At 45.5% G+C, this 22,798-nt stretch overlaps 1 protein-coding gene across 5 annotated transcripts in view; it reads left to right on the top strand.

Moving 5' to 3' along the window:
- The window catches only part of TUNAR (TCL1 upstream neural differentiation-associated RNA), a 49,231-nt gene extending 26,981 nt beyond the window's left edge, over positions 1-22,250 (top strand). For 2 of the 5 annotated variants that reach the window (XM_058429595.1, XM_058429596.1), the window contains one exon: positions 19,448-22,250. In XM_058429595.1, coding sequence (XP_058285578.1) covers positions 19,448-19,633 — 186 coding nt within the window. In that variant the 3' untranslated portion in view covers positions 19,634-22,250. Of the gene's footprint in view, positions 1-11,403; positions 11,475-11,796; positions 11,920-17,446; positions 17,530-19,447 lie in introns of those variants that run through there. The other 3 variants (XM_058429597.1, XM_058429594.1, XM_058429593.1) reach the window with 3 other exon arrangements.
- Positions 22,251-22,798: the final 548 nt, after the last annotated feature.

The raw sequence follows: 22,798 nt of genomic DNA, 5'->3' as shown, positions 1-22,798 counted from the left end.
ACATAAAATGCTTAGAACATTACCTGGCCCCTGGGAAGCAGTCAGCAATGCTAGGGGCTCTGCTGACTGCTTTAAATGTGACCACGGTCACTCAGCAAGCAGGAAGTAAGAGATGATGACATCACGATTGTCCCTGTGCAGGAAGACCAAGCTCGAAGCCGAGAGACCCCTTGAGATCACCAGCAACAAACATTCACCAGCGACAGACACTCAACACAGGTCACAAATGAGCATTGTCCTGCTCACACAGTTCTTGCCCAGTTACTTGTGGAATTATTCTCCCTACTTTACAGATGAAAAAAATTGACATTCATAAAAAGCCCTCTTTTCCTTAAGGATTGCAAACAAAAGCCTCTTTCAGCCAGTGTTCCCATTACCTATTGCTGTGTTACAAGCCAGTCTAAAACTCAGTGGCTTGAAACAGAAGGTTGTTATTATCTCATGGGGTTCTGTGAGTTGACTGGACTCAGCTGGTGGTTCTCACTTTAGATCTCCTGGGTACTGGGGGCAGATGGTGGCTGGGGCTGGAGCCACTGGCTGGCAACTGGGCTGGGCTGGCCGGCACAGCCAGGGCTGTAGGGCTTCTCTGCCCCTGTTTCTCTCCACCTGGTTATCTGGGGGCTTCATCACAGCAGGTGGCCTCAGGGGAGTTGGATACTGACATGGCAGCCAGCTTCCCAAGAGGGAGTGTTCCAAGACACAGGAAATGGAAGCTGCTGGGCTGTACGGCTGGCCCAGGAACCTGCATGGGCTCTCCCCCAAGGGGAGGGAACATGGACCCCTGCCTCATGATTAGAAGGGAGTGAGTGGCCATCTGTAATCCCCCATTGCTGGGCAAGGAGGATTTTGCAGATCCTGGAGGGCTAAGTATGTAATAGTTCACTCCCCTGTAACATGGGTTCCGCTAGGTCCCTCAGCACAAACCTGGAGCCTTGCTTGATCCTGCTGGAGACAGAGACCATCACTGGCTCCTGTCGGGGGGCCTGGGTGGTTGGCTTAGACTAGAACCTGCCTCTTTGGGGATCTGAGAAAAGGTCACTCTGGCAAACAGACTGAACCCAGGCAAGCAGTCAACATGCGAGGCCTGTGGAAGACACGCTGGGGATAGGCAGAGCACGGTGGGAGGGAGTGGGAGAGGAAAGGTGGGCCCTGGAAGGATTCAGGAAGGCAGGCAAGCTGACCTCCAGGCCTCAGGAGCACAGCCAAGGCCACCAGGCAGGTGCAGGGCAGACCACTCTCCGGCGGGTGAGGGACAGGCATGAAAGTCAATAGCCCAGGCCAGGGTCGCCAAGCAGGTTCCTGGGACAGGAGCTCAGCCAGAGGCTGAGTCCTAAGAGGTGGGCCACACTGTGTACTGGTAAAGCCCAGGTGTCATCCCTGAAACACGGTAGCTGGGGTTCCCATAACCCAGGGCCCTTGAGGCTCAGCCCCAGAGAGGTGGGGAGCCCCTTCCAGGCCTCGGGCCCTGATTGCTTCTGAGAACCAAGGCAGGTAAGGTCTGCAGAGGAAAGTCCAGGAGGTGGAGGGGCTGCCCGGGCTGGGTACCCCGCAGGGCTTGAGTTTATATCCTCTTCCCCTCAGGACACCAGCCCCGGCTGAGGACCTGCGCAGGATGTTCCAGAGATCCCTTCAGTTCTGGGGCTTTCTGTGACCAAAGACTGTCCCAGAGCCTGTCACCAAAAACCAGCTCATTCCACCAGGGCCCTGGAAGCTCTGGTTCAAATCCAGCACTCCTTAGCCTCTGTTCCCTGCATCCTCTGGAGGGATTGATTCTAGAGCAAATCCTTAAGTAGGACTTAGCAAAGGCCTTGGTGGTTCGGTCTAAGTGTTTGTGAAATCATTCAATAAGGGACTTAAGCATTACCTCTTTTTAAAATTTTGAGCTAATGTAGAATTCATTTCTGCACCCAGTGGCCCCTCCAGTGAACATCTTATATAACCCGAGTGTAATCAGCAAACCCAGGAAGTTACCAATGTGTAATACTATTAACTCAATTGCACGCCGATTCAGATTGCACCAGTTTTCCCACGAATGTCCTTCCGTCCAGGATCCCGTTCCAGATCCCACACTGCTTAGTCGCCATGTCTCCTTACTCCCCTCCAATCTGGGGCAGTTCTTCAGTCTTTCTTTGTCTTCCATGACCCTAACACTTCAGAAGAGCACTTGTCAGCTATTTTCTTAAATGTCCCTCGGTTTAAGTTTGTCTGAAGTTCTTTTTTGGACTGAGGTTGTGCACTTTTGGCAAGAATCCTACAGAGCTGATGTTGTGGCCTTCTTGGTGCCCCATATCGGGATTCCTGGTGTGGACGTCACTGGTGACATTGACCTCTATCACTGAGTTAAAGGGATGTCTGCCAGGCTTACTGTAAAGTTGCTATCTTTTCTTCGTAATTGATAAATACCTTGGAGGAAATACTTTGAGACCATGTGAATCTCTTTCTCCTCAAACATGAGCTCATTAGTTTTAGCATCCATCGGTAGATCTTGTCCACGATAATTATTACTGTGGTGATTGCCTACTGGTGATTTTTCTGTTTCTCTCTCTCTTTGTAGTCCTACATTTATTTATTGAAATGCTACGGTAAGAAAGAACTGGTCTTTCTCCCCCATTTATGTATGTGATTATTTATTTATGTCAATGAAAACTCATAGACATTTCTTTTATCCTGTGACTTATAATCTAATACTGTGGTTATTTATTTTCTTGCTCAAATTATCCCAGCTTTGGCCATCAGAAGTTCCTTCAGGTTTGCTCTTGTGTTTTCAACCAGCCCCTCCACCCCCACCTGTTTTTGGAAGAGTTCCTTAACTTTCTGGTATCACAAAATGTTCAAGGCTTATCTTGTATGTTCCCTTCCTCAACTCTGGAATCAACCACTTCTCCAAGGAGCCCTGGTTCATTTTATTGGAGAATGGCATAGAGAAACCAAGGTTTGGGCGCCAGGTATGTTTATTGCCACTGAGCTGTCATTGCTTTTAGGCCTTTTAGGAGACATAGCTGGGAATGACATGGACAGGCACTAATCCACGCGTGCACACTCATCTGTATTTCTGTGTCCACCTACGTGGATGTATATTAAAAACCACGTGTTTATACTGGTGTCTCTAATTCTAGTCCAACATCGCAAGGCTCATTTTAACTTTTTCCCTTTCCTGCAATTATTTCCCCAAAAGCAAGAAACTCAGCTTTTGTTAGCTAAAATATATTTATTTAATTCTAGTATACACTAAAGTGTTTCAGATTTATTAACCCATGCCCCCATGAGAAGCACATTTAACCAATTACTGAGTGGGTGATAGCGTTTGTGTACAGTCTTTTTGTCCTCAGCCTTATGCTATCCAATCAAAATACTGTTTTCCAAAATTACTTAGGTGAGTTCTTTTCTTTCCCACCCCCTTCAGTGTGGTAATACTATTTATTTGTAATAGTTTGGTCCACTTATTAATGTTTACATTCCATTTTGGGTTTCCTTCAGGTCTTGGTTGGTTTGTTTTGTGTGGACATATGAAAGACATGCTAAACACTGCAGTGCTCCTGAATCAGATCTATAGCAAAAGATATACTCAGAGAAGCATCACTTCCTCCCCATCCTTGCCACCGTGATCCTACCCACCTCTTCTCTGCATCCCTTTCTCTCCTACCTCCTCTAGGGAACCAGTCTCTTTAATTTCTAGTTTACCCTTCCTATATTTCTTTTGCACAAGCGAGCAGATGCATGCATGCATTTTTGTAGCCCCTTTCTTCCATGAGGTGTAGCGTACTGTTGTATGTTACATGTCTGTAGCATGCACTTTCACACTTTGCTTTTCTAAGTTAACACTGGGTCCTTGAAATCTCTCCAAGTCCATTCATAGGGTCCTTCCTCCTTCCTTTCTGCCACCACATCGTACTCTGTGTGGACGTGCCATGGTTTATTCAGCCCTTCTCCTATATCAGCATTTAGGTTGCTTTTCGTATTTTTGCATTTACAAATGATGCTGCAGTGGATGAACTTGCATGTGTGTTTTCGTAGCATTGGAGGTTATCTTCAGGGTAGAGTCCAAGAAATGCAGTTGCATAGTTGGAAGGGAAATGTATATGTGGTTTTGTGAAGTGTTGCCAATTTTGTTTCCAGAAAGCTTTGCCTTCAAGGGTTGGAAAATATTTGTTTCTTGTTGGAAGTCAATGGTGAGCGTAAGGGGCAAGGTGGGGGTATTGCTACTCTTGTTACGGGATCTTTAGGATGTTGCTTTTCTGGCCAGAAATCTCTGTGGCCAGTGGTGCCTTCGCCCGAGTTCTTGTCCAGCATCCAGGAAGAATGAGGTGTGCAGACAAGTGGAGGGTGAGCAAGATGAAGAGGTGCTTTACTGAGTGTTGCAACAGCTCAGAGGAGATCTGCAGTGGGTAGCTCCTCTCTGTGGGCAGGTCATCCCATTGAGTGTACAGCTCTCAGCAGAGAAGAGGCCCTGGAGTGAGTGGCTCCTTTATGCCAGCAGGTCGTCCCACCATTTCTGCAGCTCTCAGCAGAGAGGAGCGCTGAAGAGGGTGACTCCTCTTTGCAGCTGAGTCTCAACATCTGTGCAGATCTCTGAAGCCCTCAGTAGAGAGGATAGATCCTCTCTGCAGCTGGTCCTCCTGTGGTCTCTCTGTCCTCTGCTCTGCTCTGCTCTGGCTGAACCTGGGGCTTATATGGACCTCAGAGGAGAGGAAGTGTGTGCCAGTTGGTCCACGGGCAGCCATGGGTGGGCCTGGAAAAGGCACCACAAGTCCCCAGTTTGATCTGCAGGACTGGCAGCCTGGCTTCCAGCCTTCAGGCCCTCCCTGGCCTTAAGGTGGAGCCTTCCTAGGGACCCACCTGCTTCTGCTCAGGAATCTGTCTGCCTCCTGATGCTGTTCATGGCACCTGGGCTTGGCCCCAGTTTTGCTCTGAGATCAGAGCAGATGCCAAGAGCAGGGAGAAGTCAGACAGTGGGAAGAGGCACTTCCAAAGCTGTGAGGGCAGGGATGACGTCCCAGGTCCCCAAGAGTGCAGGGAGGCCTGAGTCTGCAGCCATGGTTTGGGCAGCTGCAGCTGCACCCAGTGGGGTGGGGCTTCTGCCTACTCAGCCGCTCCAGACAGCCTGCCACTGCCATCACTCTGATGGAGGCTCTTTCTCACCAGGCAACGATCTGTCAGGCAAAGTGCGTCCTCCCATCTGTCCTCTTAGCATCAAGGAAGGGCAGATGCTGGTCTCTCCCTGACAGCTTACTGAGGGCTCTCATACACGCTGCCTCGTTTTGTTCTCTAACAACCTCATGAAGAATCTGGGCTTACTCTACTTGTTGGCTCCATTTTAAAGGCAAGGAAACTGAGGCTAAGAGAAGTTAAGGGATTTTCCCTTGGTCACAGAGTTAGTTGGGATCACAAGAGTCTCAAAATCAGTTTTCTCAGATTATGGCCTTCTTCCCCTCTCCATGTACACTACTGGAACCATAAGAGGCCTTGGCTATCACCCAGTTTGAGCCCATCATGAATCCATTACAGATGAGGACCAGAGAGAGAAGTTGATGTATTTTAGTTAACACAGCTCATTGAGGGCCATACCTGGAACCCAAATCCCTGGGTCCTTCCCCTACTCCCTGTTAGTCCTGGGAATTGGAGGTAGAGTCCCCCTGGTAGGTGGGGTCCATGGCCCAGTGGAAGTGGCAGGCAGGCGGGGAGTGACGTTGCTGGGCTGGAGGTCTGCACCATAGGCCTGCGTCTCATCTCTGCTGTTGAAGCATCCTTTCCTCAGAGATACCTGATGACTTGGGTTCCTCGGGGAAGTCTAGACTAACAGAATTAACTTTTCCCACAACTGAAAAACGTGTTCTCATTGAGCAAAGGAGATACTGATTAATTTACTCTTAAGTGTCAGTACAGGGAGCTGTTTTTTCTCTCTTTAGATCAGTGTTTAAACTTTTCTCACTCAACACACAGTAAACTAATCCTCCTTTCCATCAGACTTCAGGGGGAGAAAGAAGATAAGCAAGGTTATCCTTGCTGCCATCTTTTTTTTTTTTTTTTTGAGATGGAGTCTCACTTTGTCACCCAGGCTGGGGTGCAGTGGCACGATCTTGGCTCACTGCAACCTCCTCCTTCTGGGTTCAAGCAATTTTCCTGCCTCAGCCTCCCAAGTAGCTGGGACTTCAGGCACCCGCCACCATGCCTGGCTAATTTTTTGTATTTTTAGTAGAGACGGGGTTTCACCGTGTTAACCAGGATGGTCTCGATCTCCTGACCCTGTGATCTACCCGCCTCAGCCCCCCAAAGTGCTGGGATTACAGGCATGAGCCACTGCACCCGGCCACTGCCATCTCTTTATAGGGAAATCCAGCTAGGCGGGCTGGGCTATGCTGTCCCTACCCCCCATCTCAGCTGCCTTTCAGAGTGAGCCAATGCATGCACTCACTCTCAGTACTGAACACCACAACTGCCCCAGGCCAGGCTCAGGGGCCAGAGGACATGGAGGTGAATCAGACCCACCCAGGCCTGTCCCTCCAAAGGAGCTCAGTTTAGTGGGGAAAGACCCAAATCAAGAGATGGTCACAGGATAGGGCAGGAGTTGCCCAGACATCCGAAGACAGGGTCCTGGGAATTGCTACCAATGGAATCGAGCCTCAAAGGGCCAGCAGTCGTTATCCAAGCCAGGAAGAGCATGTGAACAAATGCACAGGGGTTAGAGCCCTAGCAGGCGGTGGTGGGACTGGAATGTGGTGGGCATTTGAGGGCAGGCAGGAGAAGGGCAATACCTGGAAGTCATGTCGGCTGCGTGATTTAAATCACAACTCAGTTTATGATCATTTCTTTACTTTTTTCACTGCCATATCCCCAGTACCTAGAAACTTCCTGGAATGTTGCAGAGGTTCACTAATTATTTAAGTCTCAATTCCTTATCTCTAAAATGCAGATAATGCTTATTTTTGTCTGTGCTGTCACTGTGTCTCTAGAATAGGGTCTTGGCTGGGCATGGTGACTCACACCTGTAATCTCAACATTTGGTGGAGGTGAGCAGATCACTTAGGCCCAAGAATTTGAGACCAGCCTGGACAGCAGAGTGAGACCTCATCTCTAAAAAACAAAATAGAATGGGGCCAGCATAGATTAAATACTAAATAAATATTTGTTGAGTGGGTGAATGGATGGAGGAACTGTGTATTTACTAATTAGTAGCTATGACTTTTATCATCATGTGTGGCTAGATAGTAGCTACTGGCCCCATCATGACAGATATCAAGTACAAAGCCAGATCCAGCAACATCTTGGCAATTAGGGAGGGAAAGCACTGTAATTAATACTAATCATTGTGAACCTCCGTTGATCAGACTAAATGCTTTACAGATATTTTCTCTCTTCACTGGTTCTTTGGAACTCCTGGGAGTAATTCCTGTCACCAGGGATGGCCTGGCTGCCGTCTCCCTTGAGTGGCTGTCTGATGACAGCCAGGCCATTCTGTGGCTGCCTGTGCTGGGCATGGGCATATGTGGAGGAGCTTGTCCTTTGGAAAACTCTTGCCCAGCCCCTGATGAAGACCTTGCCTGGGTTCAGACTCTGTCACTCAGAGGCTCCCAGCTCATTTCCTGAAAGCGTGGAAGGCAGCTGTGGAATGTTGCCAGAGCTGGCGGCCACCCTGTCCAGACATTTAGTCCTGGAGAGTCGCTTACCCGTTTTACTTACTGTGGTTTGATTTTAGGAGCCAAGTGATTTTCAAAAATTTAATATGAAGTATCTAATGCATACAAGAGTATACAGTGTATATGTGTGATTGAAAAAATAAACAGGAATTGAACATCCGTGTACCCATTGCATCGAATGAATAAATTCCACAAGTGCTTTGCATGACTTACAAGGGCCTCTGCTCTAGTCCCCGCTTCCCCCTCCAGCCTCAGCTCTTAGGACAACCCCCTCACCATGCTGCTGCGCCAGCCCTACTCGACGTAGCATTCTGCACTTCCACATTTTCTTCACATCTGCCAGTCCCCTGCCTCGGTGCCCTTCTCCCACCATCAGCTGAGATGGTCCTACTGGCCTTCAGTGTCTCAGCTCAGACCTCCTATCTTCTGGAGACAGTTCACTGCATGCCCTCTCTGCAGTGCCCTGGGCCCTCATCACCATAGTGATCAATTTGTGTTTTCCGTTCATTGGGCCATGAGCTCGTTGAGGGCCAGAGCCCTTGTCTTCCATTTGTATATGCCCATTGTTATGGGCGGCTGTGTTTTAGGTGACCACTGAGGTCTCTTCTTGGAGGGGAGAAGTTGATGCTTCCTCTGTGCTCTGGCCTCATCTGCTAGATTTGTCAAACAGCTATGCTAAATTTCCAGGCAGGAGCTTGCCCTTGTAGATAGGATCAGCGTGAACCTTCCCCGCTCCAAAATATGGAAATGTTCTCAAGATGGAGAAACACTTGGAATTACAGTTGAGCCTGAGCCACTCCATTGAAAGCACCAGCAAGTAATGGAAAGAATTTGGATAGAGTAATCCCTGTCTTCCTTTTCCGGAATGTCTGGTACCTTTTAGCACATCAAGGAGCAAAGATTTAGTTCTGAGGCTGGCATTATTTTGACAAACAAGTTGGGACTAGAATTAAATGACCCAAAAGCCAGCTCCCATTCAGCCTGAACATCTCTGCTGTATTATAGAAAGGCTGTCAGAACCTCTCTCATTTGTCATTTTTCACATATAGCAACGACCCCTTTTGGTTTTCGATTTCCAGCCTCTCAAGCAGAGAGGTACTGACACAAAGATTTCTCCTTGCGCGCCGGCATTGTTCTTGTCACTTGGCTGGTGAGGTTCTTCGAGGATTGTTGGAAAACAGAAGGACTCGTAGTCTTCGTAGTTTTGTTTGTATATTGATTGCTTTGAACGTGATAAAAGTAAATTAACATAATCAACTATGTTATAGAACATTTCTGAATTTTTCCCCCAGCATGTTTTTCCTAAACAAGTAAGGTTTTAAAAATCTTACTTGCACTGTATTGTACTTTGTATTTTTACTTTATTCCCCATAATCATGTTGAATTTATGTGATCATTGATTTTATTTAATATGGAAAAGCTAGTTTCTTCTTAAATTTATAGTACCTCATATTCTCACTAGCTACGTTCTGCAAGCCACACTGCCCTTTATTGTAATATTGTCTAAATAGATGCAGAAAAATGGAATTTTCTCTATTAAAGTATTTTACGTTTGAAATATAAAAGAACTAGATACAGTTTTCCATTCAAATGCATTTATTTTAACATTGTTTGGTTAAAAAAGATAGATGAAGTTCCAGTCAACCACTTTTTCCCCCTGAAATTTCAAGATAATGCTGTATTAACTGTTCTAGGTCTAACACTAGCTTATCCTTCCCTGTTACAAAATTGTTTGAACTTACTGAGAAAATATTCCCATCATTAACAAAAATAAACTATTTAAATAATAAAAAAATTATTTGCAGTCATAAGTAGAACTGAATTTTAATATCCTGTGTTTTTCCCCTTATCACATTGTGGGCATCTTCCTTTTTTTTTTTTTTTTTTGAGAGAGAGTCTTGCTGTCTCGCCCAGGCTGGAGTGCAGTGGCGTGATCTCAGCTCACTGCAAGCTCCACCTCCTGGGTTGATGCCATTCTCCTGCCTCAGCCTCCCGAGTAGCTGGGACTACAGGCCCCCGCCACCACACCTGGCTAATTTTTTTGTATTTTTAGTAGAGACGGGGTTTCACCGTGTTAGCCAGGATGGTCTCCATCTCCTGACCTCGTGATCCGCCTGCCTCAGCCTCCCAAAGTGCTGGGATTACAGGCGTGAGCCACCACACCCGGCCGGGCATCTTCCTTTCTTTTACCACGTGGTCTTTGTCACCATCATTTTCTTTCTTTTTTTTTTAAATTTTACATTAAGTTCCAGGATACATGTGCAGAACCTGCAGGTTTGTTACATAGGTATACATGTACCATGGTGGTTTGCTGTGCCTATCAACCCATCATCTAGGTTTTAAGCCCCGCATGCATTGGGTATTTGTCTTAATGCTCTCCCTCCCCTTGCCCCCCACTCCCCAACAGGCTCCGGTGTGTGATGTTCCCCTCCCTGTGTCCATGTGTTTTCATTGTTCAGCTCCCACTTACGAGTGAGAACATGCAGTGTTTGGTTTTCTGTTCCTGTGTTAGTTTGCTGAGGATGGTCACCATCATTTTCAGCTGCCAGGTAATGCATCAGTGAGTCGTAATCACATGAATTTTTCATTCCCCAATTTACTGTTGATCACTGAGTGGCTTGGCAAGGGACAAACTCCATTTCTTAGAATTGGCTCTGAGAAATTGGTCTAGAGAAGTAATAAAGAGGAAACCTCACCAGCAAATAGAGGCTGCAGAAAGTGCCAGGACCCAGCATCTTGGATATCATGCAGCCATGGTCTGTCCAGCAGGGTCACCAACCTAGAGACCTCTAAGTCCTAGATGGACTGGACTTTTTTTTTTTTTTATTTGAGACAGAGTCTCACTCTGTCACCAGGCTGGAGTGCAGTGGCACAATCTATCTCGGCTCACTGCAACCTCCGCCTCCCAGGTTCAAGCGATTCTCCTGCCTCAGCCTCCTGAGTAGCTGGGACTACAGGTGCGGGCCACCACACCCAGCTAATTTTTGTATTTATAGTAGAGACAGGGTTTCACCATGTTGGTCAGGATGATCTCGATCACTTGACCTTGTGATCTGCCCGCCTTGGCCTCCCAAAGTGCTGGGATTACTGGCGTGAGCCACCGTGCCCAGCCCCTAGGTGGACTTTATAGCAACCTTGGATAAATGTGGGCCAGAGGAGAAGGCAAACAGTAACCGATTGACAGCCTTGGAAGAGTGCTAATGAACCAGTTGGTATTAAGCTGGAAACCTAGTCAAAAACTGTAAACTATGGAGAGTGTGCACATCCAGTGTGTGGATGATCCGAAGCTGGGAGGAGAGTGACTGTGTAGGAAGACAATCATCTAGGAGCCAAGGCAAACTCAACAGATTGGCACAGTGGGCAGAGGCCAGCCCCCTGGACTGTAATGTAAATACTGAGTCCTATTCTCGAGTTAAAAGTGCTCACCTTCCCCAAACAGGGAGCAATGTGATTTTGCAGCATCATGAGTCACGGCATGCTGTGGTGGCCCCAAAGTGAAGTGGTTCTTATTAGCATCCATGGATGTGCCACATCCAGGAGGGAGTGGGCTGAAAAAACTTTCCCTTATGTTTTCCTTATGCATGCTGTGATTTTAGTGTAGGCCTTCCCAGGAGAAGGGATTATAATTAGGAGTGGCTATGTGGACGAGTAGGGAACAGAAAGTGCTTAGCTGGACAAAGGGGCTTGTGAAGTCATGAGAATGAGCCTCTGTCATCATCATTGTCATCATCATCAATCATCATCATCACCACTTAATCATAGTGGCTGCCATTCATCAAGCTAGGAGACTTACAACTAATGTCTTTAATCCTACAAGCTACTATTATCCCCACTTTATAGGTGAGGAAACTGAAGCTCAGAGAGATGAAGCAGCTTGCCCCAGTCACACAGCTGATAAACCACTGAGACAAGATTGGATCCCAGCTATATCTGAAGCCGGAGTTGTCATTCCTTCAGTATCAATTTTTCAAAAACCGTGGTGCTCCCTTGCAGAGGATAGCAAGAACTTGGTTTTGTTTAGTTCCTGGTTATAAAAGTAGTTCCAGTGGGTGCAAGCTAAGGGAGAATATTTTGTTTTAAAGCAAAAGGGCTTTCCTGACTGAGCTGTCGGCAGGTAGAATATACTTCCTGAGAGGTGGTAAATTCCAGAATGATAGGAAGTCTTCAAGAGGAGGCTTGGTTAGCACTGTGTGTTCTTCTAGGGGGAGCTCAAAGAAGCCAACAAAATAACCTTGAATACCCCTTCTGTACAAGTAAAAGCTCTGGTTGCATGCAACAGATACTGGTAAGAAATGGGTTCCAACTGCCTTAAGCAGAAACACTGTTTTTTGCAGGGATATGGGGTAGTTCGTGGGATAGAAGGAAATGGTGAGCTGAGCTTTAAAAAGGGCAAAAGTCAGCCTGGCTCCAGGCATCCAGGCGGCAGCAGCTAATGGAACCTCATTTCAGCCCTGTGGCTAGGATGAGTCAGTGTTTACTGTTAAGCCACCTGCTATCACCCTACCTAAGACTAGGCTCCAGAGACAGGGCATCTTATAGGCTTAGCCAGGATCCAGACCCATCCCCGTGGCAGCTTGATTGACAGCCTCCATTGGGAAGGGTAATTTTCCAGAGGAAAATCGAGACACTGATACCCAAAGAAAGACCATGAATGCTGGGCAGGCCCAGTGAGCCATGATCTCGGTGCCTTCTAGCCCTGACCGGCTGGGATTCCACACTGAACCCTGAGTCCCCCTGCAGGGCTCTCCCTAGCGGCCCTGCAGCCTCTAGGCCCAGGCCACACACAGCACTGTGTCACTGTATACTCGTGGTTTATTTTCCAAGACATGCATCCTAATTAAGCAAATGATTAAAAATTCTCAAGTGTGCTCATCGGAAGCAGCCCGGCAGAGGACTGGCTTGCTGGGAACTGCTTGAAAGTGAGTCGCCCATCGCCTTAGCACAGTAGGGGTGCTGATGAGGAGCACTCTGTCTTTCCAGAAAAGTGGCTCCCTTCCTGGTTACCATGCAGGGCTTTTAGCATTCAGCATAGCACTTAATATACCCAGTCTTTAAAACCCTTTTTTTTTTAAAAAAAAAAAATTGTTTTTGCTAATTAATTAGTTTTAATATCAGTATTGTTTTATTGTGAATTATGCAGTTAACTAGTATTAAATCACCAATTAACTTATTAAGTATGGGATAGATATGAGAAGCATATTTAGAATGTAAGTATAAAGAGCAAGCGCTCACGTACCTACCACCAGCTTGAGAAATATTGCCAGTGGCTTAGGGAGTCCTGAGCATCCTCTCCATCCTGTCCACTTAGTGGGAACCGCTACGTCGGCTTTGGGATTTATTATTCTCTTGTTTTTCTTTGTGTTTTTATCACACTTGTATCTCCATATAAAATATTGTTAGATTCTCCCTGTTTCTGAACTTCCCACATAAGTGGGAACATCCTTTCTGTGGTCTTTTGCAACATGCTTTTTCACTCGATATTGTATTTGCAATTCATCCATGTGATGGCACGTTCCAGCATTTCATTTTTTTCTCAACACTGTGTGTTTTTCCAGCATGAGAACGTACAACGGTAGAACCAGGCCACTGCGGATGGCCATTGATACTGGGTCCAGCATTTCGCTTATGCTGACATTGCTGTCTTTAAATGCTCTTATCCATGTACCCTGCTGCTCATGTGCAGGTGTACTCGGTGTGTATCTCAAGGTGGCATGGCTGGGTCGCTGGGGTGTAAGTATGTTTGGCTTTACGAGATAATGCCATCCTGTTTTCCAAAGTGACAGTATCCACTGATACTCCTGCAATAGGTATCTGAGAGTCCCTGCTACCCTACAGACTCTGTCAGTGTTCGGTGGTCTTGTCAGATATTTTAGTTCTTGCCAATCTGATGGCTGTTTGATGGTAGCTCACTGTGTTTCAATGGGCATTTCTCTGATACTGAGGTTTAGCTTCTTTACGGCTGTTTACTCTTTTGTAAACCATGCCTGGACATGGTTTTGCCCAGTTTTCTGCTGGATATTTATCATTTTCTTACTCATTTGAGACTAAAATGATGTATAGTGTATATCCCAGTTTGTGGCTTAACTTTTCACTTTTGATATTTTATTTTTGATAAACAGATACTGAATTTAAGGTCATTGAATTTCATAATTTTCCTTATAGTTTGAGCTTTTATGTCTTGTTAAGATATCCTTCTCTCTACCCCAAGGTCATACAGATATTCCTTTATATTGCCTTATAAAAGTTTTGAAGTGTTCTTTTTCTATAATCCATCTGGAACTGATGAACTACTGATTTGATTTCATTTATTTTTTCATACAGTTACTCAGGTATTCCAACACTGCTCATCAAAGACCCATTTACCCCTGTGGATCAGCAGTGTCTACGTGTGTGTGACTTTTTGTTTTTGTTTCTTTGGCCTATTTGTCTAAGGCCTGTATAAGCCTTAGACCTAAGACATATTGATGCCCTATGAGGCAGATCTCCCTACCTTATTCTTTAGTAAACATCTTGGCTGTTATTGTCCATTTGCTCTTTGATACACATATTAGAACCTACTTGTCAAATATCACCAAAAACCCCATAGACATTTTGACTGGAACTGCAACAAACCTATAGAACACTTTAGGAAAAACTGTTGTTTTTAGGATATTGAATCTGGCATATTGAATCTAGCATTCCATGAAGATGGTATGTCTTCTTTTTCATGTTGATCTGCTTTTATGTCTTTCAGTAAAGTTTTACAGTATTCTTCATCAAATTTAAAAAATCTTTATTAGATTTCTGGGCACTTTATAGTTCAGATACTATTGCAAATACTGTTTTTTAAAAATTAACATCTTGATTGAGATATAATTCACAAACCACAAAATTCATCTATCTGAAGTGTACAGTTTCATGGCTTTAGTATATTTAGTGTATTTAGAGTTATGTAACTGTCACTAAAAATCTAAGTTTAGAATATTGTTATTACTCCAAAAAGAAACACGTTTACTGTTATCAGCCAATCCCCACTTCCCCCTCCACCCAGCCCCTGACAGGAAGAAATGAGTAAATGATTGAGTGGATTAATGAATGTATAACCTTTAGCAAGCTTTATGTCAGACATTGACTGGCCCCAGCCTTTGCTTGTTATTTTTAATTTTTTAAATTTTATTTTTTAAGTTTTAATTTTTGTGGCTACATAGTGGGTGTATATATTTATGGGGTGCTTGAGATGTTTTGATACAGGCACACAGTGGGAAATAACACATCATGAAGAATGGGGTATCCATCCCCTCAAGCATCTATCCATTGAGTTGCAAATATTCCCGTTACACTCTCTAATCCATTTTAAAATGTGCGGTTATTATTATACTTGTTGCTTATCGTTTGTTTTCCTTTCGCATCTCTGTTATTGTTCTGGTTTCTAGGATAATCTCCTGGATTCTATGAGTCTCCTCCATCACTGCTCATCCTCCAGACCCTGGCCAAATAACTTTTTCCAAAGAAAACAATATTCTAACTACTCCATTTAAGGAAGCCCTCAGTAACCCCCCTGGGAATCAAGCCACACTCCCAACGTGGTGTCTACAGGGGAATTGAAGTTTTCAAGTTGATGACTTAAGCAACTTGGAAACAAACACTCGAGATGCAACTCTTCTGTGAGTCGGAGAAGGTCTCTTCTAGGTCTTTGTTTGCTTCAGAGTCCTCGGAAAGTAAACACAGCCGACCTGATTATTCCCCTCCACTTCCTCCTGAGTCAGAGTTGTCTCGAGTTAACTCAGGGAAGAGGCTAAATTAAGCCTTGAAACCAAGCAGCCTCCATGACAGGCACTTTGTTTTGCTTGAGTGACTGTGATGATGGGTCTTTGGTTATAAAGGCAGCACTAATTGCATCTTCTTAAACCAACCCTGGCCATCTATTCCCTGGCCTGCAGAGACTGGGAGATGCCAGGTTGCCCCAGAGCACCCACTCATTCATTCAGCACAATTTTCTTAAGTGCCTGCTCCATGCCCGGCACCACACTTGGAGGTGGGGATTCAAAAGTCCTTCCTCCAAGGGCTTGCAGTCTTTCTGACAAGATGGATGATAAACCAGAGACTCCATTAAAGAGATGATTAGTGCTTGGATAGACATCTGTCCAGGGCAGTAAAGGGAGTGGATTTCTAAGGTTCTTACAACCAACTTCTCATGGCTTTGTGCAAAGTTTGAGCCATGGAGTCACCAAAATAAAAAGGAGGGGGGATCCACTAATACCTACAAACTAGCAGACACAACCACTTTGAAAAGCTGTTTAGCAGGATCCACTAGTGTCAAACATACGCATACCCTGTGCCCAGCAGCTCCTCTTCTAGGTATGTATGTAGTCAATACGAAATGCACATGTGAATTTTACATTAAAAGAGAAAACTGTAAATAAATACTGAACTGTAGTTTAAAACATGCAGCATGCTGCAGTGTTTACGGGGAAATGAAATAATATCTGCAGTTTAGGCCAAACATGGTGGCTCACACTTGTGATCCCAGCACTTAGGGAAGCTGAGGCAGGAGGATTGCTTGAGCCCAGGAGTTCAAGACCGGCCCAGCAACATAGCGGGACCCAGTCTCTACAAAAAGAGACGTAAAAATTTTAGCTGGGCGTGGTGGTGCACGCTCATGGTACCAACTGCTCGGGAGGCTGAGGCAGGAGGATCGCTTGAGCCCAGGAGGTCAAGGATGCAGTGAGCCGTGATCACCCCCACTGTACTCCAGCCTGGGCAAAAGAACAAGAGCCTGTCTCAAAATAATAATAATAATAATAGTAATAACGATATATGTAGTTTAAAATGCACCCAAAAAAGAAGATAGATGAATAAGGAATGGGCAGATATGTGACAAAGCAAGTATGGGAACATGTTAGTGATGGATTTGAGATGGTGAGTTTATAGGTGCTCACTGTAAAATTCCTTCAAATTTGCTGTATGTTAAAAAAACTTCATATGAAATATTGGGAAAGATGTATATATATGCTTGCCTGAAGATATATACAAGAATGTTCATAGCAGCATTATTCATAATAGCCCCAAACTTGAAGCAGTGAAAATGCCCATCAACCATAGAATAGAGACATAAATTTTGGGTGTAGTGATCCAATGGAATACTGTTCACATATAAGAGTGAACGAGCCACAGCTATACACAACGACGTGAGCAAATCTCACAAACACGGTGTTGTAAGAAATCAGACTCAAAAGAGAACATACTGTATGATTCCATTTACGCAGAATTCAAAACCAGGCGAAGCTCATCAATGGTGTTAGAAGCCACAATAATGATTTTCAGGAGCTAGGGACAGTGACTGGATGGGGCACTGTGGGAGGCCCCTGGGTGCTGGAAGGCTCTGTTTCTTGATCTCGGTGCTAAACAGATATGAAAATGTATCAAGCTGTACATTTAAACTTTATGCACTTTCCTGCATGTTTACTATACATCATTAAAAGTATACGAGGGGAGGAAAAGCAGGAAAACCAAATGAATCCAACTAGAAGCTTTCCCTAGCTGAGCTATGGGAGTAGGAACCCACTGTAGGCCTATCTAGTAAACCGAAGTTGTGAAGAATATGAAACTTGCCTTTAGGGTGTTCATTTGTTCACTTATGCACAGTTTCATGTTGCATCAGTTCCTGCATTCTTCACTGATGTGCCTGCCTCTCCTTCATACAGATGTTCATTCACATGTACTGTGCTCCGGATCCAGAGCCGCTCTGTAAGGTGCGAGCAACTCAGCCCTTTCAGGGGCTCACGTGCACAGAGGGAGGGCTTGCAGACATTTCATTTCCCGTCTCATTTCACATTCCCACATTCCTGGATTCCTGTTTGTGATCCTTCCTGGATATGTGCCCTAAGATAGCATTCAAATGAGAGAAACAGAACCGGTAAGATATATATAGGTGTATATAAAGAGATTTATTATACAGAATTGACTCATGTGATTTCAGAGACCAGCAAGTCCTGAGATCCGCAGGGTGAGTCAGCAAGCAGGAGACCCAGGATGGCCGGTGGTGTGGTTCCATCCGAAGCCCTGCAGTCTCAAGTCCCAGGAAGAGCTGCCTGAAAATTGACAGGCAGGAAAAAGCCATTGTCCCAGCTTGAAGGCAGGCAGGCAGGAGGAATTTGGGGGAATGTCAGCCTTTTTGTTTCATTCGGGCCTTCAGCTGATTGGTCAGTCACCACCCACATTTAGGACAGTCTGATTTCTTCAGTCTCCCAGTTCAAATGTTAATCTCATCCTGACACACACACCCAGAATAACGCATGACCAGCTATCTGGGCATGCATGACCCAGTCAAACTGACACATAAATTTAACTATCATCAAACCCTGAAGCATGAAAAGCCTTCTGGCTCTAAAGGCGCAGCCCTCCAATGGAGGAAATGAGCTATGGGGCTGGCCTGGTGCACATCACGTCACAAGTGGATGGGCTGCCACCAGCACACACACTGATCCTATTTTACATATGGTTTGGACCAGCAATTGGTGGAAAAGAAGGCTTTGGCTGCCCAGTCTGCCTCCTGGATGGCCATGTTTTCTGTCTTCGAAAATAAAAAGTTATTTTGATTATTGCAATATATATCATGCATACAAAAAGAGTAGCTAGAAGATACGCCTGCAGTTTAAAGGAACAGTTTAAAGCTTAACAGATGGCAGATGACTAGTATCTGAAGGCTACTGGTGCCCCTCCCTCATGGCAGCCTGCTCCACTCTTGCCTGGAGAAAGCCACTCTCCTGAGTTTTGCGCTAGTCACTTTGGTGCCAATCATTCCGTTACTTCTTATGAAAATCAAAGAGCACATCTCTAAAACAATAGATGACTTGATTTTGCTTTTGAGCCTTTATAAATCAAATTGTACTGCACAAATTTGTCTGCCATGTGCTCTTTCCCTCCGCTAAGTGTCTGGGCTTTGTTATTCCTGTTGCATGTAGTTGTAATTCATTCATTTCACCATCATATAATATTCCATTGTAGAGACTGACCACCACATGTTCATCTGCTCTTCTCTCGGTGCATATCTGGGTAACTTCCAGTTCTCTGCTATGGCAGATGAAGCCCATGGGAGCAGTCCTGTCCATGTCTCCAGGTGCACAGAAGTGAGGCTTTCTCTAGGGTATAACCTGGCAGAGCAGGTGCCCAGTGGTAGAATATGTCTGTTACTTTTCTAGCTAATTCCAGGAAACTTTCTGGAATGATTGTAGCAATATCTATTTCTGCCAGGGATTATGAGAATTTCTCACGGTGCTACTCATCCACACCGTGCATAGACCCTTTACCATCCTGCTGGTCTCAATGAATCACCTTCCCTGGCTTCCAGCCACTCCTACCCATACCGCAGTCAGAGCTTTAGCATGGTAGGACTGTGATGCCCATACACACTTTGTGTATGCTCAGGAAAGCATGTTTCTTGCGTGTAACTCAATATGTGAGAGTATGTGAAATCCCCACCACGAGGACGGAGGGCACAGACTTTAGTTTCACTGCAGTGCAGCTGACCCAGTTTCTCCTTCAAGGGAAAGGACGAAAACCAGCTCAACAAAGTGGGTGATGCCCGGGTAGACTTCTAAGGCTCCTCTCTTTGTACCAATGTCAGGACGTTCATCTTCTAAACCAATTAGCCGTGTTCTGCCATTTTCCCATGGCCAAGAGCAAGGCGTCCCAAAATAGGATCCTTGTGTGATTTGTCATTCTCCCACCATGGTCTGATCTGCAAGCAGATCACTACCCACTGCAGATCTGCCTGGCTGTGGAGGGCATGCTTATAAATGATCATCTTTTGTGCCGCCTCTTTCCAATTACAGGTTAGCCTGGCAAGGAAGATAAAGACATTTGCAACCAAGATGGTAATCACGAGTGGAAATGATGAAGACAGAGGAGGTCAAGAAAAAGAAAGTAAAGAGGAGAGTGTCTTGGCAATGCTGGGGATTATCGGGACCATTCTGAATCTGATTGTGATCATATTTGTCTACATATACACCACCCTGTGAATGGCCCAGAATGGCCCAGAGCGTCCTCAGAGGCCTTGGAATGGCCAAAGACGGAAGTCCTGCGTGTCGGCGCATCACTGACCAGACCCTGCGAGAACAACCAGGCTTGACCCACACACACCACCCAATCAAATGCACCTTCAAACTTTTTACAAAAGGTCACACAAATAGACCGATCCTGCTGCAGGGAGCAGACACTAAAGCACAATGATTCCAACAAAACTCATTCACAGCACTAGGAACTCAACGTCTTTGGCAGGGGGCCCAGAAGAATGCTTGGAAGACCAGCCTCTGACACCATCGGTGAGCGGATGGGTGCAGAAATTCATTATTCCAGATCGCTGACGGATATCACATATTTGAAAAGATGAATAGGGCAGACATGGCTCAGATGTGTGTCTCCCAGGACAAGTGTTTCATCTTCACTTGACGAGCTATTTAGTGGAAAAACCACAGGGGCAGCCCTTTGACAGGCATCCCATTCATCAAAAGTGTCTAACTATTTGATACCAGGGAGATAACTTATTTTTCTTTTTTCATTGGCTTGACATGTGTATCTGTTCATATCAAGGTTTATAAATATATATTTTTAATAAATGTGCTCTATTTTTTAGCATGAACCAAATACTTGGAGAGGCGCTCCCAGATCCATAGAGCTTTCCTTAGTTTTATCTGCTTTGTCCCCTCCTCCCCCAACTGCAGATGTTCTATTGTGTAGCCATTCTAGTCCTTTTGTCTCATCTTGAATCTTTTACTTTTGTGCTCTTGTTCTCTCTCTCTCCTCTCTCTCTCTGCCTCTTTGGTCTGAAGGACATTTTCCCATACTGTCAGCCGTGGTTTTGGGTGCATGTTTTAAGATTGTCCATTGGGTGGCTTTTTGTTGTTATCTTGGAGATATAAAATGACTGTGGGCATGCAGACCTTAGATGCACCCTATCTTTACTGAGAATTATGCATGAATAAGGGCTGAGTGATAGATCAGCTTAAAATTAATTAAAAGGACTAGCGTTGAGGAAGAAGAGCGTGGCTATATTTGCAGATGAACTTTTGAACAGAATATTCAGCTTCTTACTGGCAGCGTTATTGTTTCATTCTTGTGACCATTCATTTATCAGATTTTGATTTTAGTGGTCATGTGCCGTGAGAGTTGGGAAGAACAAGGCGGAAAGCTCAGTATCAGGTGCATTACTCCTTCCTTTGCAAGATACCTGGGATCCTCTTCAAAAGCGGGTAGGGTATAAATGACACAAGAACTCCCCCATGAGAGCTCATGGTGGTTCAGGCTGTGAGGACAGCCCTGTGACAAGTGACTTTTCAGGGGCATGAGGAGGGGATTTAATGATTGCTCTAAAGGACTGCTGTATTTTTAAAGCCCTTATTTACACCCACATGAAGCTACTTCCTCTCTGGCAGGGATGGTTGCATAAAAACAAATTAGCTCCCTTCTCCTGGCTCCCTGAAATGGGCCCTTGCCTGGCTACAGTGGCATGGCCTTAAAGAGAAGGTTGGTATTCCTTCTGCCATTGCCAGCTGTGTTAGTCTGTTTTCACACTGCTGACAAAGACATCCCCAAGACTGAGCTATTTACAAAAGAAAGCGGTTTATTGGACTTACAGTTCCACGTGGCTGAGGAGGCCTCACAATTACTGTGGAAGGTGAAAGGCACATCTCACATGGTGGCAGACAAGAGAAGTGAACATGTGCAAGGAGACTCCCATTTTTAAAACAGATCTCGTGAGACTTATTCACTATCATGCAAACAGCATGGGAAACCTGCCCCCGTGATTCAGTTACCTCCCGCCGGGTCCCTCCCACAACACATGGGTATTCAAGATGAGATTTGGGTGAGGTTACAGCCAAACTCTATCAATCACCAGCCTTGCCCCTGGGCAGAAGCAGCAGCAGTCTGCCTGGCTGGATTCAAATGATTCTGAGGCTTCTATAGTCTATGCCTCCAGATCTCTCCCTAACCCATGCTATGGTGTCTGAAATTCCACCATTAGAGAGTCATTTCTTGGGCTCTGTTAAAGGGACCAGGCTCTTTCATAAAGCAAATGCCCCTGAGCAGCTGGCTCTGGCATTGACTTATCAGGTATCTACTCTTCCCTGCCAGAAGGAAGGAAGGTAAGGTGCATGTAGGGCGTACTGTGTGCCCAGGCACTGTGCCAGATGCCTTGGGTACTTGGAGTCATTGAATTCTCATAGTAACCCTGTGAAAGAGGGAGTCTTTCCTGCACGTTGTAGAAGAAGGAAAAAGGGCTCAGAGAGGTCAAGAAATGTCCCTGAGATCACATGGCTCCTAGTGGAGTCAGGATCCAAACCCGATGTGTCTGATTCCTTAGCCCTTGGGGGTCCAGAGGCTGCTGAACAAGAAAGGAGGTGGAGAGGAGAGAAAGCTGCAGGAATACCACTGCACACCCTTCTCTCTCCCCTGTAAAAACAACCCTGGGAACTCCCTGGACACTAGCAGAATATCATATACCAAGGACAAGGGACGAGAGGAGGCTGGTTAGAAATAAAGCAATGTCGGGGGAAGGAGCTACTCAATAGGCTCTGTGTGGTTCTAGAAAGACTGTATGAAAATTCTGAACAGTGAACAGAATAAACAATAAAGGTGCAATGGAAAAAAATACTCCATGTCTTTTCTTTCAACATTGTGGGATATAAAACATTTCAATGTCATTCCTTTGCCTGTACATAGTGTTTATTTAAAAAAACAATGTGATGCTGTTAAACGGAGACTGTTTTGTGTGGACTATAGAAGCCTCAGTGGTTTTTCAAGTATACGAATTTGAAATGTATTGAGGGGGAAAAGTGCCCTTCCAGTCCTCTGCTCCCGGGATGGTTCTTCTAAGTTGTGCTAATCCACAGCCTGGAAATAAAGCTGCCTGTTCAATGTTGAACAGAGCAGTGACACCCTTTCCCATAGCTCCAGCACGCCCTGTCTTGTTTCCTTTCTAATTTAGTAGAAACCATGAACACACACTGGGCAAACTCATAGCTTCCCCCAGATCTGAAGCCATCGCGAAGGGACATGGAAGGGAGAGGCTGGCAGTGCCCCTCCATCCTCAACATCTGAGTGAGCCCCGAGCCCAGGCTTGGCCAGCAATAGCAATACCCAAAACAACGCCAGGGCCGTCTACTCTACCAAGCACTTTCTACTCA

The sequence above is a fragment of the Hylobates moloch genome, unplaced genomic scaffold (assembly GCF_009828535.3).
Source record: "Hylobates moloch isolate HMO894 unplaced genomic scaffold, HMol_V3 SCAFFOLD_16, whole genome shotgun sequence".
NCBI classification, from domain to species: domain Eukaryota; kingdom Metazoa; phylum Chordata; class Mammalia; order Primates; family Hylobatidae; genus Hylobates; species Hylobates moloch.
Note: the sequence above shows the minus strand (reverse complement) of the source record. Positions and strands in the feature narration are given on the sequence as shown.